The 20,389-nt window shown below is 50.4% G+C and overlaps 2 protein-coding genes across 4 annotated transcripts in view; one reads left to right on the plus strand and one right to left on the minus strand.

Moving 5' to 3' along the window:
- Window positions 1-6,215, plus strand: part of KLHDC10 (kelch domain containing 10) — a 37,233-nt gene extending 31,018 nt beyond the window's left edge. For all 3 annotated transcript variants that reach the window (XM_024193095.3, XM_026648580.2, XM_026648581.2), the window contains one exon: window positions 1,618-6,215. In XM_024193095.3, coding sequence (XP_024048863.2) covers window positions 1,618-1,827 — 210 coding nt within the window. In that variant the 3' untranslated portion in view covers window positions 1,828-6,215. The remainder of the gene's footprint in view (window positions 1-1,617) is intronic.
- A 6,600-nt stretch (window positions 6,216-12,815) lies between these two features.
- The window catches only part of LOC112102064 (putative cation exchanger C521.04c), a 68,435-nt gene continuing 60,861 nt past the window's right edge, over window positions 12,816-20,389 (minus strand). The window contains 7 exon segments of the mRNA XM_026649000.1: window positions 12,816-13,481; window positions 14,163-14,271; window positions 15,017-15,095; window positions 16,142-16,236; window positions 18,008-18,156; window positions 18,619-18,731; window positions 19,914-19,951. Coding sequence (XP_026504785.1) covers window positions 13,408-13,481; window positions 14,163-14,271; window positions 15,017-15,095; window positions 16,142-16,236; window positions 18,008-18,156; window positions 18,619-18,731; window positions 19,914-19,951 — 657 coding nt within the window. The 3' untranslated portion in view covers window positions 12,816-13,407.

Consider the following 20,389-nt stretch of genomic DNA (forward strand, 5'->3'; position numbering starts at 1 on the left):
CATCTTCCAGCCATTGGCTCATGTTATGCCTTTCTCCGCTGGCTTGAAGAGCCCGCTATCAAATATGCGTTTCCCATATTAGGTACTTCTAGATTGCAATCCAGTCAGTCCGCAGCCAGGCTCTGGGCTTGACAGGATTCTAGCTTTACAATGCATGGCATGGAGCCATTGGCATCAGTAAAGAGGAACGTATTTAGAGGGCTTAAACAAAATCCAGCATACAGGGGAGACTAAGGCCAAAGTTGAGTTCTTGCCTTTTGAACAGGAATTCCCGCCTTTTGAACAGGAATTCCCTGTCATTCTGACCGTATACCCAGCAGGGTGGTCTCTGGCTGCCACGGCACACAGCATGCGGTGCTTCCAGAAAGCAGTGATGCTGTTCTAGTCTTCAAACTGCGTGAGCCCAAAGTAATGATTCTTCTCTGAACATCAGTCACCTAGTCTAGAAAAACCAACCCACTGCTGTGGGCTTGCCCCACTGAGGGACTGCAGGGAGTTGAAGGCGAGCAGGTGTATAAGTGTCTTGAGGGGACATTCACGGCGTTCAGTGGGCAAGCATCAGAACGCAACCTCCAAACCTGTTGGGCAATCCAGGAATTAGAAATCCTGGATCAGCTGTAGGATCCGTTCCTAACTAGCTATTGCATAAGGATGATTTGGTATCCTTTAAATGACTCACTGTGACCAGGGATTTGGAGCAATCAAATTTTTGAATTGCTCTGCTCCGGCTCCGCTCCAGCTCTGGGCAAAAACCTACTGGTCTGTGCTCCAGCTCCAGGCTCCGCTCCAAAGCCCTGACTGTGACACAGTCTTAAAGGGACACTCTCAGGACTTCTGGTGATATTAATACATGTTACTGTATTTGTAAGATTCTCTTACAGGCTTTACCTTTCTAGCTTGTCTCTCTCACCAATAGAGGTTGGTCCAATAAAAGATAGTACCTCACCCACCTTGTCTCTCTAAGCTTTACCTTTGTCCTGGTCATTCATCCCTTAGACATAAATCTAAGTGACTTTAGTGGGACATTTGGGAATAATGGTTGCAGGAATAGGCTCCCCTATACGTAATCTGACAAGCTGTCTCTTCTAACGGTCCTCAAAATTACATCGCTTTTCTAGATCAGCAACATTGGTGTCCGTCCCATCCCTGGAACAGGGTATAAGTTGTGCTCTCTCTGCTGGCTCATCAGTAGCACAGCACATTATAACTTTCCTTGAAATCCGAATGACTCCTTGGTTCTAAAGATCAAATAGAAATGTAGGGCTGGAGCAGCCCGCAAGAGGTCAACTAGTCCATCCTCTCTCACTGAGGCAGGACCAGCTATGCCTAGACCATCCCTGACAGCTGTTTGTCCAACCTGTTCTTAAAAACCTCCAATGATGGGGATCCCACAACCTCCAGTGCTTAACTAACCTGATAGTTGACAAGCTTTTCCTAAATCTCCCTTGCTGCAGAGTAAGCCCATTGCTGCTTGTCCAAATGCTTGGTTCTCTCCAGATGTGGATGGCAGGGTTCTTCTGAGAAGCACATGAGCTTCAGAAGTGTAGCCCCACACGTGGTGAGCTTAGCTGTGTGTGTGAACATGAGTAACTTCCCTCTTGTCCTGTTTCCACCCAGGCTGGCTGCATGTACGTCCATGGAGGGGTGGTCAACATCCACGAAAACAAACGGACTGGCTCCTTGTTTAAGATGTGGCTAGTAGTCCCCAGCCTCCTGGAACTGTCATGGGAGAAGCTGTTGGGATTCTTCCCTCATCTAGCAACTCTTTCCAGATCGCAGCTTTTGCACCTTGGCCTCACACAAGGACTCATTGAGCGATTGAAATGAGAACTCTTCGCTGTTCTCACTCTGCCCTAGAAACACTAAAGAGACCCCCCCCCCCACCCTTTATGGATGCCGCTGCTAAGGAGATGGGAGGACCCTGCTCTCAGCGCCTTACTCAGCAAATACATCGGATGCCTTTCTGTGAATGTTCATTTGGCGTTTATGGAAATTAGCTTTTTATTTATGGATCTCTCTAAATACATCGGGAACGAAGATGCTGTTCAGAACTCGTTCAGAATGTACAGCCACCAACCTGCTGTTAGCACATGCCTGTAGCCTAATAAATGCAGGGAAGGGGCTTAGAATTTGTGACCGCACCTGCTTACACATGGTGTTTAACTTATTGTTTCTAAAGATGCATTTAACTGAGTAGGAGCTGCTAACGGCAGCAATACGACCACGTGCTGAATGAACAGTCCAATTCCCCTTTGCTCACAGCAGCATCCGTCCTCTGAATGCCCAAACTGGCTCTGCCACTGTATAGCATTCACTGCCTGAAGACTTGCATGTGTGTTGTGGGCATGTGATCATCGTCTTTGAGTTCTGGGAGATGGCTGGCACGTGGGAGCAGCAAACAAAGATGGCCTGCACAGTTTAAAATTTCAGCGCCGGGTGTAGTGGTTTTAAGCAACAGTGTAATTGTTCCTCACCTTTTCATATTGAAACGTCTGCCTGGAAGGGTGGTTAAAAATCGCCGCTTACAGACTACTGTGTAGTTTTCTCTAAACAGGTGGTGGGAAGGGGCAGTGTGTTCTGCTGAATCTTCCCATGTTGCACTCTGAAAAAGCTAACTGAGGAAACTTACTACATCGATTTTAAAGCTGTCTTTATCCTTAAGTATGTCATGCCCTCTGTATTCAGGGGCTAGTCCATCTGTGCCAACTCAACATTAGTTACCTAAGCATAACTTGGTAGCCTGTTTGGTTTTTTTTCTCTCCGGCATTGGAATTTTCTCTGAGCTGCCTGTCCAATGCTTTGTTTTATTCCTTTTGTGTGGGGCTTTTTTTTTTTAACTTCTGTGGACAGTTGCTTCTGGGGAGCTGCAAAATGAACAGCTCATTTTCCCCACAATGTTGTTTTAGAAACATGGGGAGAGGAATAGCTTGTCTCTTGCATTGCTGCGAATGCGGTTCGCCTTTCTACAAAAGCGGGAAAGGAAGAAAGGTCGATTTCCTGGGCGTCTTTCTCTTCGTGCTCCGTGTGACTGTGCATGTACATAACTGGCCATCAAACGTGGAGCAGCTGAACGAGGCTGAGGCATTGGGTTTGAACAAAACAAGTGTATTTCTAAGACCATTTTTGTTAAGTGCCTTTTTTAGTAGTTTTTCCAAATGACTCTCCCCCTCCAATGTCTAAAGCCAATTGCAGAGGTTCTGCTTTTCTTTTAAGAGGCTGCGGTAGTTAAATAAATCCCAACAGCAAACCCCGCAGGATGGATCTGAAGGCTGATGAGTCTCTGTAGCTACTGTTGCACTCCCAGCTCCGCTGCTCAGTAACTAACTACCTAATATCTGTTGCGTTGTAAAGTTCCTAAGTTTCCTTTGCTGATTCCCTTGCCCCGTCATTTTGGGTCAGTGTTTTACCATAATTTAGCTTCTTCTTTTCATGGGCTCAGCGAAATAAGGGATGTGGTAGCTTTTCAAATGTAAACGTCTTTCAGTGCCTTGTAATTCAAACCCTGTTTGTTCGCTCTGTGCTTTTAATGCTGTTAACCATGCTGTCTCCGCCCCCTTCAGTGCAGTTTAGCAGGATTCTATCAGCTGCAAGGAGAAGCTAGATGTCTTCTGAGCCTGCAGGATGGCTGATAATATCCATGCAGAGACCTGCTTAAGACCCCCTATGTGGTTTCTCCTTATACCCAGGTGGGATGCTGCTAGCGTCACTTGATGGCCAGCATGTTGGCCTCACGGTCTCCCAGATTTGTTCTAGTCTCATCAGTCTTCAGAGGAGGATCCCCCTGGGCAGAACGTGTTCGTCCAGGGCATGCAACGGCATTTCACTTCACTTTCTGTCCTCTCTCCGGGTACCAGTCTGAGCGACAGCAGCTGACGCGTCCACCCACGGGCATTGCTGCACACTGCTGTCTGCACTGAGAGCTCCCGATGGAGCTGGATGTCAGGGACCAATAGCCAGATAAGCTCATTGGTATCTAGCTGTGCAGGTGGCTGTTTTGTAGTAATATTGCCGAAGATGTCGAGCTGGTGAGCCCTCAGTTCCTGAGCTCCCAGTCCCTTTTCGGTGACCGAGGCTGCCGTGTGTGAGAGCTCACGAAGACGTTTGAAGCTCTTCTCCTAACCCCACTTCCAGAAAGCTCTCTGGAGGCCTGACTCAATGCTTCCGTTCAGCTTCCATCCACTTGAGACTTTCCCTTTGGCCTTATTCTGGTGGCTCCCGTCTTCTCTTGCAAAGATCTCACGTCTACACCAAGCCTTAGGGTCTCCCGTTTGACCAAGAGCATCGTGTTCGAGTGGCTACATAGCACAAGTGCTGGCTCCTTCTTCCCCAGTGCTTCTTCGCCTGAGTGCTCTTCCACTCCTCCAGCAATTCCAGAGGCAGCATGAAGAGGGATGTAGTGGATCTATATACACACACACTCCTGCTCTAGATGCTCTTGTCAGCCGCCTTATGGGCTCTGCTTTACGTTGGCCTTCCTAAGAATGTTTGTGATGTGCCTTGCCGATGCCGCTACTGACTTAAAGCGGCACTGGAAGCAACACAAATCTACCCCTGCCTCTTGCAGTCTTTGTAATCGACTTTCACTACTGCAGCGTCTTACTGCAGATCTCGAAGTGCAATATGGTCAATCCGACCAGATGGCATGTGGTATGTAGCGTTTTGGTGAAGCTAAGACGTAGGTCCCTACTGCACCTTGAAACTTGGGGTCATGTTCACTTACCTCTTCTACACTAGCTCCTGGGGCTACAGCTGAGGACCCTCCTCTCCCAGTGACTTCCGTGGGAGTTGGCTCATGCTAAGAACATCAAGGATTGAGCCCATATCGTCCTCTCCATCGCAGACTGATAGTCTGATCTGTTAATGCTTTGATGGTCTCCCTGCATCTCCTTCTGCTTCCTCAAAATAAAATGAAGCACCAGTGATTCTCCACTTGCGAACAGTAGTCTCATCTGAGTTGCTGAAATCGGAGAACTGTATCCTTTATTAGCACTGTACTTTCCAGTGAGCTCTGAAATGTGACTAGAAATACCCAGTATTGCTGGGTGGGTTTCCAACCATAAAACTAGTGCTTGTATGTGAAGGGACAGGGCTAAGATGAGTAATTTAATCTGCTGAATAAGACGACTTGAAGTACTGCAAAACTAGCTGCATACTGCAGAGAAACATTTTTCCCGCATAGTAAAATAATTGTGGTTGAAACACTTTAATATCAAATGGTTTCAGCGACCTTTTCCTCTCCCTCTTATTGCTGCTAACTTCCTTTGCTTGGTCCTGCTGATTGTCAGGCGAAAACCTCCTTTCCTGTAACTGCCAACAGAACAGGATCTCTTCCCAAATTCCAAGCCTCATTTGCAGCCTTGATGGGTGAGCTGTTTGGAGCAGTTTTGTGTATTGTCTTAAGCGTTTAAAAGCGAACAGCAAAGCTTTACCAACCAACCGAGTCTGTAAAGCGTGCCTGCGCAGGCTTAAAGAGAGACCTTGTGTTTTATAATCACAGGTCAGTAGTTCTTGCCTGGCATTTCCACTCTCCAGGGTTCGGTTCCCCTGTGGTAATTGACAGCTTCACTGTGCTGCCTGAAACAGGTGACCCTGTTCTGGGACAAACACAGACTCTTGAACTCTCGCCACCTCCCGACGACTGTTTTGCTTTTTCGATTGTGCCTCTTTAAAGACTCGCCGTTCCCCTGTGAGCTCCTGCTTGTTTTCAGCTTTTCTGGTTTATCTGGAGGATTTGAGTAATAAAAGCCATCATTGTCTCTAAGCAATATGAACTTCGTCACATTAGAAAACAGCCTGGTACCAAACTCTGTGAACAGCTGGAGCAGGGCCTGTTGCGGGGGAGTTCTACGGAGCCTGATAAAGAGTTAGTGGCATTGTACAAGGGGAGGATACATTCCTGCCACATCTCCGTAAAGAACCGATTCCAAGCACTGCTCTTGCTCTTCCTTCCCAGGGAGGTGGGACAGTTTCCCAGTTTGCTTTGTTTCAGGAGACAAGTATTGCTGCTAGGCCAGCGGAGGCAGATAGACTGACTAGTTCAGTCTCCGGTAAATGCCAGTTGGTTGGTGCGGTTTCTACATGTCAGGAGCGAATAACCCCCAACTCCTGGGCTTTGCCATTGCTTAGAGAAACAGGGTTGTAAGTGTTGCAGCCTATTTCTTCCCCCACCCCCCTCAAGTGATGCAGAGTTCCCCCAGTTAACGGCTTGATTGGGACTCTGAAGCAAGCCTCTGATGTGTAAAACAGGTCCAGTGTTGAAGTCCTTACTTGGCTTTTCCTCCGCGGAAAAAGCCATGAGTAATGACCGCAGGATTCCGTCTCCTGTGTAACTAAAATAACCCAAGTCCTAAGCATAGAGTGACTGTATGCCAAAGACTTTCTCAGAGTCGTGCTGTGACCCTATGTTACAGCTCCTCTGAATGGAGGTCTCCTGGGGAAATAACGAGAGATGCTGTCATGTCGATCTCTCTTTACATTCCAAGTGTGTTGCTTCAAATCCTGTAGGTGGTTCCCTTGGTGCCAGGCTGACGAGCAGTTACTGCTCAGCTCCAAGCAGGTTCTGCCTCTACTTGCGTCTCTGGGCAGAAACAGTCGAGTAACAGAGCCCTGGAGAGCGCTGGGCCAACGTGCATTCAGCTCTGAGGGGATTGCTACACAACCAAACGCTCTTCTTTCCTGCGCCCCATATTCCAAGCCTACAACAAGGCAGGATGCAGGAGCCGTTCTCCTCCCCACATGTTTACAAAGCGTGCTGGCCATCGCGCTCTTGCTGTAAAATGTCCTTGAGTTCTCATTGCACAACACTAACTCAATTGCATGCTCCCTCTCTCTGCCTCGATCCATTTATTGCCACTTTAACCTGGGGACTGAGCCTCGTGGGTAAGGGGGGAAACTGGTAATGTGATTTTTTTAATCAAATCTGATGCTTTTTAATCCTCCACTGCACTGTCCCTGTCCCCCCTTTGATCAAAAGCCATCGGTAGCCAGTTCTAGACACTAGTAGCCCCAAGGGCAATGTTCTCGTGCTATTCGGGATGGATGCAGCGTCCAGTGTGAAGTTCCCCTAGCCGTAGGGGATGAACAGGGGGAAAGTCTGCTGTGTAAATGCAGTTTCTTAATTTGGTGTTGAGGAATGAACTAGTGCCCTCTTTCTAGTGGGGGGGAGCTTTTGGCCAGCCTCTGTGTTTGCCTGACATTGTTGGTGCACCCCAGTCCTGTTCATGTGTTTAGTGTGGGAATCTGCTATGCATGCAGTAATTGGTGGTCACCCCTTCTTTCCCCGTGCCAACATCCTGTTGGGTTGGCGGGAGGGCGAAGGGCTGACCAAGAGATGTACTTGCCTGTATTTATGGACCTTGTCAGTGTTTTGCTGTTTTTTTTTTTAAAGATCCAATAAAAAAAAACCTCTGTCCAAATCACATGCTTTGTCCCTTAGCCTCTCCTTTTCCTCTGGTGTTTGCCATTTGTGTGGGCTCTCTCTACCCTGGCCAAGTGTGCAGCGTTCAACTCGATCGCTTCACAGCAATGGACCCGTCGTTGCTGTCTTGAGGGAGATGGGGTAGATTCTAAACCCATTTCTTACTGAGGGACTTTATGTGCCCTATAGCACCTTTTTATCTAAGGATTTAAGCACACAGCTCTTGAGAGTAGGGCTAAAGTGTGTTACTCAAGGATAGCTCTGAAAGCCGCTTCCTATATCCCAAAGTTTGGTTTCCCACTTTGGTTGAAAACCTAATATGAGACCCCCATTGCCTGTCCATAGTGGCCCCAACCCTCTTGGTATCACCCTTTTATTGAGTATGCTACTAGCATCCACTACGGATTTAGGACAGAAGCTAGTGTTGCAAGATCAGAAATAATTCCACATTGTTTAAAGTTGCTTCCAGTTTGAACCTTAGCAGTCTGAGTCCTGCTGCAGTCTTGCTCCATCCCACTGTCTTGTAGGCTAATATCTGCATCTGCTAATAAATATCCTTTTAAAAAAAATCTTTCAGGGCTATTGCATTAATAGCACAGTCCCTTACAACCAACCCTCTGAATGCACCTGTGAGGTAGGTATTGTCCCGATGTGGCTGAGAAGTAGCCTGTGTCAAAGCAGAAGTGGGAGTGGAGGAGCTCTTGTCTTTAAATCCTTTAAGGCCTCACCCTTGCTGAGATCTAGAAGCTACCAGGGCAGAACTCAACTACTCTCTGGGAACGAATCAGTGGTTTGCAGTCAAGCTGGAAGGGCATAACGAGTGGGGTCCTGCAGGAATCGGTTCTGGGTCCAGTTCTGTTCAATATCTTCATCCATGAGTTAGATAATGGCACAGAGAGTACATGTATAAAGTTTGTGGACAATACCACGCTGGAAGGTTGCAAGTGGTTTGGAGGACAGGATTAAAATTCAAAATGATCTGGACAAACTGGAGAAATGGTCTGAAGTAAATAGGATGAAATTCAATAAGGACAAATGCAAAGTCCTCCACTTAAGAAAGATCAAACAATTGCACACATACAAAAGGGGAAATGACTGCCTAGGAAGGAGGACTGCAGGAAGGGATGTGGGGTCGTAGTGGATCACAGGCTAAATGAGAGTCAACAGTGTAACGCTGTTGCAAAAAAAGCAAACATCATTCTGGGATGTATGAGCAAGCGTATTGTAAGACATGAGAAGTAATTCTGCTCTACTCTGTGCTGATTAGGCCTCAACTGGAGCATTGTGTCCAGTTCTGGGTGCCACATTTCAGGAACGATGTGGACAAATTGGAGGAAGTCCAGGGAAGAGCAACAAAAAAGGTCTAGAAAACATGACCGATGAGGGAATATTGAAAAAAAATTGGTTTTAGTCAGCAGAAGCAAAGACAGAGGGGATATATCTTTTCAAGTACATAAAAGATTGTTACAAGGAGGAGGAAGAAATTGTTCTTAACCTCTAAGGCTAGGACAAGCAGCAGGGGGCTTAAATTCCAGCAAGTGGGGTTGAGGTTGGACATTAGGAAAAACTTCCTAACTGTCTGGGTGGTTAAGCACAAGAATAACTTGCCTAGGGAAATTGTGGAATCTCCATCACTGGAGATTAAGAGCAAGTTAGACAAACCTGTCAGGGCTGGTCTAGAGAATAGTCCTGACATGAGTGCAGGGAACTGGACTAGATGACCTCTTGAGGTCCCTTCCAGTCTTAGGATATTGCTGGTGTCACTGAAGCATATGTAGCCAATGCAGTTATCTTGTTTCCTGAGTCTCATCAACGTTAAACTAGATCACCCTAGTTTTCCATGCATGTACTTGTGCATTAGTGCACAAGTCTTGCCAGCACTTCCTCCATGGGTGTAGCCTGTGCTGTGCCCTTGCACCCATGCAGCTCCAATGTGGAATGAAACTGCTGCAAGTCCGGTTCCACTCATGCAGGGAGCCCTCCAGGGCACTCCCCCAAACACTGCTGTCCATGCTGCGGTGACAGTTCTCACCACTAGTGATCACCTGTCATGCAGCATACATGCAAGCCTGACAGGTGCCTTGGTTCTTTAATTCCCCCTGCCAGAGCAGCAATGGCAGAGACACCCTCTGAAGTGAACTTTATGTAAGCTATGGATCTATATCACTGCAGGAGCAGGGAATTTGCTTTATTGCAAACAAACTTAGTTCTGGAGGTTGTACTAGGAAACTGCTGGCTCTAGCAGCCGTTAATGCCACTCAACTAGCCCCGGCTCCCTCTCTAGGGGCTTTAGCAAAAGGCCTCGGCCCATGAAAAAAGGAGACCTTGGGATGGAGATGTGGTTGCGTGGCAGATGCTTTTTCTCTGAGAGAACAGAAGACTTGCTAACAGCTTTGGAAGAGTGAAGGCAAATCCTCTGTTGGTTTGTGGGTGGGAGATATTTGCCCCTAGCGGTACCTTGCTCATTCACAGTCAAGCCTAGAACTCGAGTTAAGTGAAAGGCTAAATCCAGCCCCCTGGTTGGTTTGTTTATTTAAGGCAACAGCTGAGAGGATGTGGAGTGATTCATATCTGCGGGTCTGTACTTCCAGTTCACTCAAAGGGGCTAGAGCTCCTACCCCTGTAAGCCAGCCCTGCTTAGGGGAAGGGGAGCTTTGTCCTACAGCAGCCCATGGAAGGCAAGAGCCAGCTGTGTAACAGCAAATCAAAGCCATGTATCTTCAAAGAGTCTCTCTGTACTGAGCATGCTCTATCCTAGGGCAGCAGGGGGTGAGCCCGACATTCCCTGCACTTGCTTCTCCCCCTGGCCCTAGGAACTGAAAGCAGTTACTGTCTCTCCTGTGCTCAAGGCTGCCACACAACATGGAGGAGGCAGCAGCCTGGGGGGAGTAGGGGAGGGAAGAGAGCTAGAGGCACAAGCCTCCTGTAGTAATTAGATCACTCCTGTAGTAAGATGAGGCCCTGAACCATAAACTCTTGTATCAAAGGCCCAGTCTGAGGCCTGAAGCCTGAACCAAAGTACTTCCAGGCATTGCTAAGCAAAAGCTGGGCTGTGAGCCAGAGGCAGGCCCCGCCCACAGAAGTTGGCAAGAAGAGGGCTGCTAGAAGCAGGTGCATCCACCCCTAAGTGCTAATAAGAGGAACTTGTGCCAAGATGACATCAGAACACTCCACAGAGATAACGAGGAACAGGCGGGTGCATCTTAAAGACAGGGTCAAAAGGACAGCATGATGGATAGATCTGTTTGAAACATGATCAAAGGAGGAGACAGCACCCTAATGAGCCAAGAGGCTGTATCTCAATATGTCAGTAGGGATGAGTAATCTGTCCTGTAAGTGTATAAAAGTAGGTCCCGGAGTGCGCATCTTTGTCTGGCCTAGGGGGCAGTGGAAAGTCCTGCCACTGAGTGAGCCGGTCCATTGCCAGGGGGCACAAATTCGTAGTATGTCCTGTAGAGTCTATGGGAAACTATTACTGTGTGTCGTTTGACAATAAACCTGGCTCGGGTTCCTTTGTACCTTACTAGAGTCTGTGGTCATTGGGGGGGGTCTCTCGGGGTCTGCTGTGTCAGCGATCTGCGCAGAGCCGGGGCAGCACACAGAGGGAACACGCATGCAGCCAACTTATCAGCATCGAACAAGAGCAGAGCACCACACCGGTAGCTACTGCCAACAACTCCTTATAGACCATCACTATCTCCACCTTCCTGTCAAACCAACATCCCCGTCTTGTGGCTGATCCAGAGGACACGAGCTTGCTCCTGTTACCAGTACTATTAGTGCAAGGGTTAGTAAGGGTATGTTGTGCAGGTAAAGCCCTGTACAAACCCTGATGATCTGGGGGGAGAGGGGGAGGGGAAGGGGTCAATCTGATTTTTTCAGCTGCTCCAGGGGAACCAATCGGGGAAATAAATCCTTTTAAAGGAGCAGTTTGGGATGTAAAGTCAGGTACCCCAGAGACAGAAGCTTTGGGTGCCCGTGCTTAGCTCAGCCGCCAGGTGCCCAGGCATTGAGCGTTCTGGGCTGGAGCCTGCTGCACTGGAGTCGTGTTTTCTCCTCATTTGGTGAGTGGGCCCAGGACTTATTTACCACTGTGTCTCAATACTGCACTGACTCATCTCCTTCCTCATGAAGCTCTAGCCCTCTGACCCCACGGTCCCTGCTTCCAACATTATCTTCACCTTGGCCCAGGGAGGTGGCAGTAGCCACATGGTAAAGCTAGCGAACAAAGACAGACACCTGAAGGCCAAAGGGTCCATTGACTGCAGGCACCCTCCGGAGACGCTGAGAGCCTGACTTTGCAGCATATTTAGCACAGGAGGGCCAAAGCCCAGCTTCACGTGCACTGAGTGCTCAGGATCGGTGGAAGTTTAGCCCCAGCTGCTGCTGTTCAGTTTCAGCAGCTAGCATCCTGCAACAGCCTTCCTCTAGAGGTAGGGATAGAAGCTCCCTCCCCCAGCTTGATAGGCACAGTGGAAGTCCGGGTGTGTCTGATTTGAAGCAACCCAGGCTCGAGGTTGTGGCCCAGAGTTTTGAAATACAAGGGAGCAACTCGTGTCACGCATGCTCTTAAAACCGAAGAAAAGAGCTGCAGCAGGTGCTGGCTTATTTACACCCCAGCACACAGATTTAGTGCTAAGGCAAGACCGCTCGGCCCAAGCGTTGCTGCTGCTGCAGCTGGGGCACAGGCTAGAACCACCTTGCTAGAGCAGGGAGGGAAGATTTAAGAAATGGCTTCTCACCGAGAAGCAGAGTAGGGAGCAGCAGATTGGCCAATTGGCTCCAGCAACAAAGTTTAACTAGGACTCCCATGACAGAAGCGTCTGTTCTAGCCCATTCTGCCTTCGTCTGTACTAACAGGCAGAAGATAGAGGACAGAGGCCTTGAGTGATGGAGGGATATTTACTCCAAGGAACGGGTCTCTTACCAGTTTGCTTCTGCAACCTCACATGGGTCATGCTACATGGAGAAACTGTGGGTACGTCTTCACTACCCGCCGTATCGGCGGGTAGCAATCGATTTATCCGGGATCAATATATCGCGTCTTAACGAGACGCGATATATCGATCCCCGAACGCGCTCACCGTCGATCCCGCGCCGTGTGGACCCCACGTAATTCGATCCAAGATACTTCAACTTCAGCTACGCTATTCGCGTAGCTGATGTTGCGTATCTTGGATCGATCCCCCCCTCAGTGTAGACCAGCCCTGTGAACATCAGGCCTAAGAACCTGTATTGCCCCCGAGTAGGGTAGTGGCCTGAAGAACCCGGATAGGTCAGTCAACTACAATCTCCCACATCCCTGCATGTGGCTGCCTGCAGAGACCCTTGTTTGCCCCTTTAGATACAGGACCAGACCAAGCTTGTACAAAACTGCTTTAATCAGTACAGTTGGGAAAAAAACAGGGTTCAAGTTACAGCAAAAAAACCACCTGTGTTATTTGTACAGGCCCAAGTTAGAGGTAGCCATGTCCATGACAAGCAGGTAGCATTCTATCCTGGGAGGACAGGAGACGGCTCTTTTCAGGTCTGTTTCAAGACAGCGCCTTTGAGAGGGCACCACTTTCCCAGCAGCAGGAGAACAGTGCATCCTTCAGAGTCTAAAAGAGGACTCTTCTGTTCCTCAAAAGCCTTTGCCAACAACAGATTTCCCTCTAGCCACAATCCCAGACTGAGCTGCACTTTGGTACACAAGGAAACTTTCTGGCATTAAGGCTTCTTCTTGGGTTAAGAAGGAGTGACCAGACTAGCAAAACACCCCCCTTTTCCAGTGCTTAGCAATTCCCAATTCAATCCCATCTTTTAAAACAGCCGTTGACAGAAAAACAAACTCCGGTGGCAGGTTCTTTAGCTTCATGCAACAAAATGGTTTTAGAGTAAAACCAGACCAGCCAAGTCCCTGAGAAACACTCAACATTTCTTAACAGAAGCTGCCCTGGAGGGGGGAGCCTTCTCCCAAGATGAGAACACAAGGTCCATGGAGTCAGGCCTCAGCAGCCAGCAGGGGAAGGAGCAAAGAAATACACAGCTAGCAGGATGAAGTAGACCATCACCAGCACTGTACCTGGGGGAGTGAGAACTGCCATGGTTAGGAGCTACAGGGCTGGAATCACACACTCAGCAGTGAACAAGATTTGGGAAGGTGGGTTTTGCACTAGATGGAGCAGCTGCCAGTCTGCTCAGGACAGAATCTGGAAGTTCACACTGGGACAAGTGCTCCAGGTGGTGAAACCACACTGCATCTCAAAGTTAAGGGACAGTTTAAGCCCACATTTGGGAGCCAGGTAACAGCAGGTCATGACAAAACCCTCTTTGGAGCGGCTTCCTGTGGGGATTGAGTCATCTACCAGTTAGAAGAATCCACTTTGCTCCTGGATTCTACCACTCCTGGGACAACAGATTTAAGTTCCAGTTACTGGGCCAGTTAACTGCGGACACCCACCACCACATCATGAATGATCAGGTGGTCTGGAACTTCTAGTGGGGAGATTAACACGAATGAAAGGGCCTCTCTTGACTCTGCTCCCAGGGTGGGATTGCAGTTAAGACTTTTTAAGCTTAGAGCAATCGGATATGGAGTCAGAGACAGACATGGGACACAGTGATACACCTTCTACACCGCCAACCCCTGTCCCTGAATGAGATTGCTCAGGAAGCGTGGAGATGTTTGTGAGCAGCTATGGGAGGAGTTGGATAGGATTAAAATTCTCACGGGAGGAGAAGACTGGCCCACATGGACGGTTACCTTGGAAGTAGTCACACTTGCCATCCATGAAGATGTAGTTCATGAGAACCACGCTGAACATGCTGGAGTAGACATGGAGGTCACTGAAGACCAGTATGAAACCTGTAGGCTGTGGAAAGGTAGAGAGCAGCTTTTAAACCCTTGGCATGTCCACCACGGTTACGCCCTGCAGGGACAGTTGCAGTGAATTCAGAAAACTTGTTCTGCCCATTTAGACAGTCCCAATTCCTTACCCAGAGACTCTTGAAAGACTGTTTTCCACCCACAGCTATACACTCTACCTGCAGCGGTGTGGACAAACAAGCTATGCACATAGTACAAAAACCCTCACAGGAAGCTTAGTATTTTAAAGTCAATGATCCAGATAAAAATGTATTAACCTACCACGTTCCCAATCCCTGTTGGGCAGGGGGAAAAGACTGGTTTTCATCACTCTTGCTAATACGTGTGAACCAGAATCTCACCTGTCCCATCTGCTCCCCTTTAAAAAGCTAATGAGCATGTTAGAGACGGTGAGGGAGTTAATTTGACTGTGCAATCAGCCTACTGCTTGGGACACTGGGGACTAGCGACTGGCTCTCCAAAAATCAGAGATGCTGGTGGGGGGAACCCTGCCTTGCAACTGCCTACACCGTTCCTGCTCTAAGGCTAGAGTAGCTCAGTCGCACCATTTCTCCAGTACCTTTCGCCAACACTAGCACGATGTTCCTATCTGAGTGACAGTCTCAGGTGTGCAACCGTCCCGAACCCCTGCAACCAGGGGTATTTCCTCCTGCCCCAAAGCCCCAGTGGCCACAAGCAGAGTGGAGAAAACAGTAGGAACCATGAAGTCTGGCTCCAGCTCCGTTACTTACGTAGAAGATTGTGAAGAGCACCAGGATGGGTATCTGCAGCATGCAGACCTGGACAGCAATACAGCTCCCAATCTCAATACTAGGGAGGAGGAGCAGAGACACCATAAATTAACCTGCCCTCGAGGCTTCGAACACAGCATTAGAGTTGTACCCCTCTCCGAGAGGAGGGGTTAGACCGCCTGCAGAGCCCCCCGGAACATGATCCAGTGCAGGCACCTTCGTCCAAGAGTGACAGCACCCGGCATGTCACAGACTGGCTCTTCCAACACCAGAACAGCAAAGATTTTTTGCTGAAGTGTGATCTGAAAGTAACTTCTCGCAGAAGTGTTTAGAGCCCAGCGTGGAATAGGAGGATCCGTTTATTATATTGCACTCTGCCTGCACCGGTCGCAAGTTTGAGGGGGCCCAGCTTTCAGGAAGGGGCAGCGCTGTGTACCCTTGAGCAGTGCGGGAGGGGCATGTTAGATTTCAATAGGAAAAAATGATTTTTTGGGATCAGTTTCCAACATGGGCTGCAGGCCAGGTAAATCCTGCCCCACGGACTCCACTATGACACCTTCCCACCAAGGGACCAGTATGAGATGCAGTGCACCAAGAAATACCCAGCAGCACCTTTCAGGCTGGCCCTGCTTCGTGCATCTCCAATTCCTGGGAGGGGGAGATCTGGAATACTTCACCCTGGAGTTTGTAATGGGCCGTTTTAGACATTTAAGGCTCTAGGAAGACTGGACCCGCTCTGCTTAAATAACCTGAGACAAGGAGGAGATGGCTCTTTCCCCTAGATACCCTCCTGAGAAGCCAAGACTTTATTACAGCGAGCAGTGGAGAGCTACCGACACCTCCACATGGAAATCCACTGCTGGCTAACACCGGAGAGTCGCTTGGTGCATCAGATTAAGTGGTCCCCATGGTCAACTCCGGACAGGGGCAGCTCCTGGGTGAACTAGAGTGGTAGGCACATGTCCCAGCCTCTCAGATCATTAAAGGGAGTTTCCTGCTAGGGAACATGGTGACGAGTTCAGCATCTATCCATTTGCTCTATTTGAAGCCACGGGCTAGGACTAGCCTCTGGCAACTCATGCCAGCTATTGCAGAAGCCCTGCCAGGTTCAGGGGACTCACTCACCTCAAGCTTAGGTTGTTCTGCAGGGCAAACTGGATTCCATTGACTAGCTCAGGGAGCTCGGGCACCATAGCCAGCACGGTCACCCCAATGAAATACTGCCAAGGAGAGCAAGAGTGAGTCAACACAGAGCTAGTGAACGCCACAGCCACGCCAGGGCTGCTGGCTGCTCTCCGTGGAGCAGTGAGCTCCCGTTACCTGTAGCTATCCCTCACCCATCCCTTCCTACAGAGACCGATTTCACAGCCTTTCAGAACGTCAGCTCCTTGGGGGAGTCGCTATCCTAGAGTGGGCATAGATCCAAAGCAAGAAGCCCCCAGGGGAACAGGGCATGAAGTCGTGTCTCCGTGGGGTTCTACGGAGCATCCTCACACGGCAAGTGCACCCTTCAGAAATGCATCCAACCAGAGGGGATACTACATGAACAATGGTGACAGGCTCGGGCCCCCCCCCCCCCCCTCCAGGGGTGAGAGCACAGACTGCCACCTCTAGAGGCTATTTTCCCCCTCCCCACCTGGCACGGAAGAGAATTAGATAAATTCATGGAAGATGGGTCCATCAATGGTTACTAGCCAAGATAGTCAGGGATGCAACCCCAGGCTCTGGGTGTCCTAAGCCAGTGGTTCTCAACCTTTCCAGACTACTGTTGCTCCACCACCCATGGCAGAAGCCAGAGGCCCACCGCCCACGGCTGAAGCATGTAACTTAGTTTTGCAGGGCCCTCTGTGGTGTGAGGTCCCAGGTAACTGCACTGCTTGCTACCCCCTAAGGCTGGCCCTGCACTTGCAACCCCCAGGTTGAGAAACACTGATCTAGAGGAATTGCTGTACCCCCTGGAAGACCTCTGCATACCCCCAGAATCATAGAATATTAGAGTTGGAAGGGACCTCATGAGGTCATCTAGTCCAATCCCCTGTTCAAAGCAGGGCCAATCCCCAACTAAATCATCCCAGCCAGGACTTTGTCAAGCCAGGCCTTAAAAACCTCTAAGGAAGGAGATTCCACCACCTCCCTAGGGAACCCATTCCAGCGCTTCACCACCATAGAATATCAGGGTTGGAAGGGACCTCAGGAGGTCATCTAGTTGTACCCCTGATTGAGAGCCATTGTCCTAAGCCTCTGACTGCCAAAAGCTGGGAGTAGACACTAGGAGATGGATCACTTGACGATTACCTGTTGTGTTTCAGAGGGAATGAACATCTGGCATTGGCCACTGTCAGAAGACGGGATACTGGGCTAGATGGACCATTGGTCTGACCCAGTATGGCCGTTCTTATGATGAACTAGCCTTCCTGGTCCGACACAGAGCATTCGGTACACTAGCCCCATTCAAACCCAGTCACGTGACTAAACGCGGTCAACTCTCCCATGACGGAGCCGGAGGCTTCCCCTTCAGAAGTTCGGGTGTCAACAACCCAGGATTGCCTGTCTGTCAGGGAAGGGGCCAATGCAGGGAGTAGAGACTGAACCTCATGGGGGCCTCATGAAAGGGAGCTTGAAAACCACCACAGTCCAGCTCTCTGCAGAGAGAGAACTTGTTGGTTAAGGCCTGTATTAGGCCAGGCTCTTCCTGCTAGTCACTAAGCAGCCCCAAATTCAAACCTACCACATCAACACGGTTACATGGCCCATCGGCTGAGTGTCTAGCAAGTCCTTTAACTGGGGCCATTCCAAAGTAACGCCATTCATCGTGAGATCGGCATCGGGCCCTAGAGCCTGCTCTGGGGAGAGGTGGCTCTGGGTTTGAGGCTTATCCCCATGTATTCCAATCCAGGCTTTACGGGGCTACTTCTCCATGCCGCTGTGGTTCCCTGCAGGGTGGCTGCAGCACCACAGGCTATGGACCTGGGCAGGCAGAAGGCTCCTTACCTGAGACACGGTGGAGTTCGTGAGGATGGGGCTGATGTGCTCTGTGGCTAGGTCAGCGCAGGCGGACATGCACAGGGTGGAGAGCAGGAGAATGATCAGGGCCCTGCAGCGGGACCAGTGGACCACGGCGCTGTGATGGTGACCGGGCACTAAAGAAAGCAAGGAGGCATGTGAGCAGAGAGACCCCTAGGCACAGACCTGGGCCCAGCGATAGGAACAGGCCCCATCTACCCATCCCCACTCAACTGCTGCAGCCTCTTGACATGATCAGTTGTCCCTGGGTTGGTCCTTCCAGGGAAAGGGAGACATTACTGCCCAAGCTTTGCTCCCCATGGGTCTCCAGTCGGCCATCAAGGTCTGGGGGTTAAAGCCCCTGCATCCACCCACTGCGCTACTCAGACACTTCCACAGCACTCCAGGGCAGGTTCCAGATACCAGATCCCACCCCCGCCTTGTGCACAGAGCCAGCGGCAAGGCCAGGAATAGAACCCAGGAGTCCTGGCTCCCAGCCCCCTGGCTCTGGACAGCGGAGCGCACGGAATCCCTCTTTCTGTAGTGGGCCAGAGGAAAGGTCGGCCCAGCGCTCTGGGCCGGCCGCGGTGGGGACTTACTGTGGCAGTCGCTGATGTGAATGTCGTAGATGTGCGAGTGAGTCTTCAGGGTGAAGAAGAGGCCGATGAGGTAGGCGGCGGGAAGCACGAGGGACACCGTGTACACCAGGGGCCTGCCAACACACCAGAGCTGCAGGGAGCTGGATGGAGAACCCCCTGCTTCCCCCCTCCCAGCAGCTCCTGGGAATTCACCTCTGGCCCTTCCCTAAGGGGGGCAGAGTGGAGGGGTTTGCTGCCTTTGGCCAGGCTGGTTTCGGTCACTCTACCATGACTGGGGGCGGGGGTCATAGAATATCAGGGTTGGACGGGACCTCAGGAGGTCATCTAGTCCCACCCCCTGCTCAAAGCAGGGCCAATCCCCAACTAAGACGGGCGTTACTGTCCGTGTGTCCCCCACCCCTCCCCAGGCTCAAGGTGCTCAATCCTCAGGGCTCTGGCAAAGCCAGCTGGCTGCTAGATGGTTTTTCCACCTGATGTCAGCCAGAGGCCCTTCCCCACCCACTTCTCTCCACTAACCCTTGGTGTGCCAGGCCTTGCTTTTGCAGCCACCCAAGGGGATGCAGCAGATGGGGGATGTACCTCATCTCACACAAGCGGCCCCTGGGGGGGGGGGGGGGGGGGCTAAGAACACCCTCCCTAGCCAGGAGCCCTGCACTCTGAAGCAGCTTGCTGGAGAAACCCAGGGTCAGAGTGGCAAGCGCTTTACACAAAGGAGTTGGCAGAGCAAGCCGCGGCCAACAGCTGAGCTGGGCCATGGGGAAGGAGACCTAGGAAGGATTAAACCTTCCTCACCCACAACGCCCTGTAAAGAGCCCCCCCTCCCAAGTACTATCCGATGGGACTCGGAGACTTGGCCGTTACATTCACATCTCCATGCTGCACCGGGTCATCCTGCTCTAGCATCAACGGCGCTGCAGAGATCATCGGGCCCTGTTGTGTCCATGGCTGATGGGACTTAGGGCTGGGGGTTCAGCTAAGAAGAGAGCAGCACATGTTCCCCAGACACTGGAGACAGTCATCCGCCCCCGCCCCCCGGAGACTGGTATTAGGCTACAGATGATGAGACTGAGACCACATGGGTAAGCCAGTGGCAGAGCCCAGGATCAGCCCCTGCTCCCGTAGGGGAAGCTGGCTTGGACCTCCAGGCAAAGCACCGAGAGAAGCATGAAAGCAATGCAGCTTGGAAGGTGCTTGGGCATCCCATTAGGGATCATCACAGCTCTCGTGTGCTCCTTTAGTGGGGCCAGGGCTGATCCACTATGTCCAAGCAACAGGACAGACGGTGAGGCACTTACTGGACGTGTTTGTAGTACAAGGTGCCATTGTTCTCCATCTGAAAAAACAAGAACCACAGGACGGTTTGGTTGGTTCCAGCGACACACTGATCTAGTCTCACGTGCTCAGCGTAGGACGGTTTATGAATGGAGAGATGATACACCGAAGCCACGATCTCCACGCTCACCCCCGTCTCCCTCCCCACAGATGCTAGGGAACAGCAATTCGTTCGTCAGACTGGAGCAGAGCCCCACGCAGTGACCAGGAGAAATGAAGGTTACTTACCTGTAAACTGGTTTCAGAGTAGCAGCCGTGTTAGTCTGTATCCGCAAAAAGAACAGGAGTCCTTGTGGCACCTTAGAGGCTAACATTTATTTGAGCATAAGTTTTGTGGGCTACAGCCCACTTCTTCAGATGCATAGAATGGAACATATAGGAAGAAGATTACTTGCACACACACACACACACACACACACACACACACACACACACACAC

The sequence above is a fragment of the Terrapene carolina genome, unplaced genomic scaffold, assembly GCF_002925995.2.
Source record: "Terrapene carolina triunguis isolate 2854851 unplaced genomic scaffold, T_m_triunguis-2.0 Scaffold68, whole genome shotgun sequence".
Taxonomy (NCBI): domain Eukaryota; kingdom Metazoa; phylum Chordata; order Testudines; family Emydidae; genus Terrapene; species Terrapene triunguis.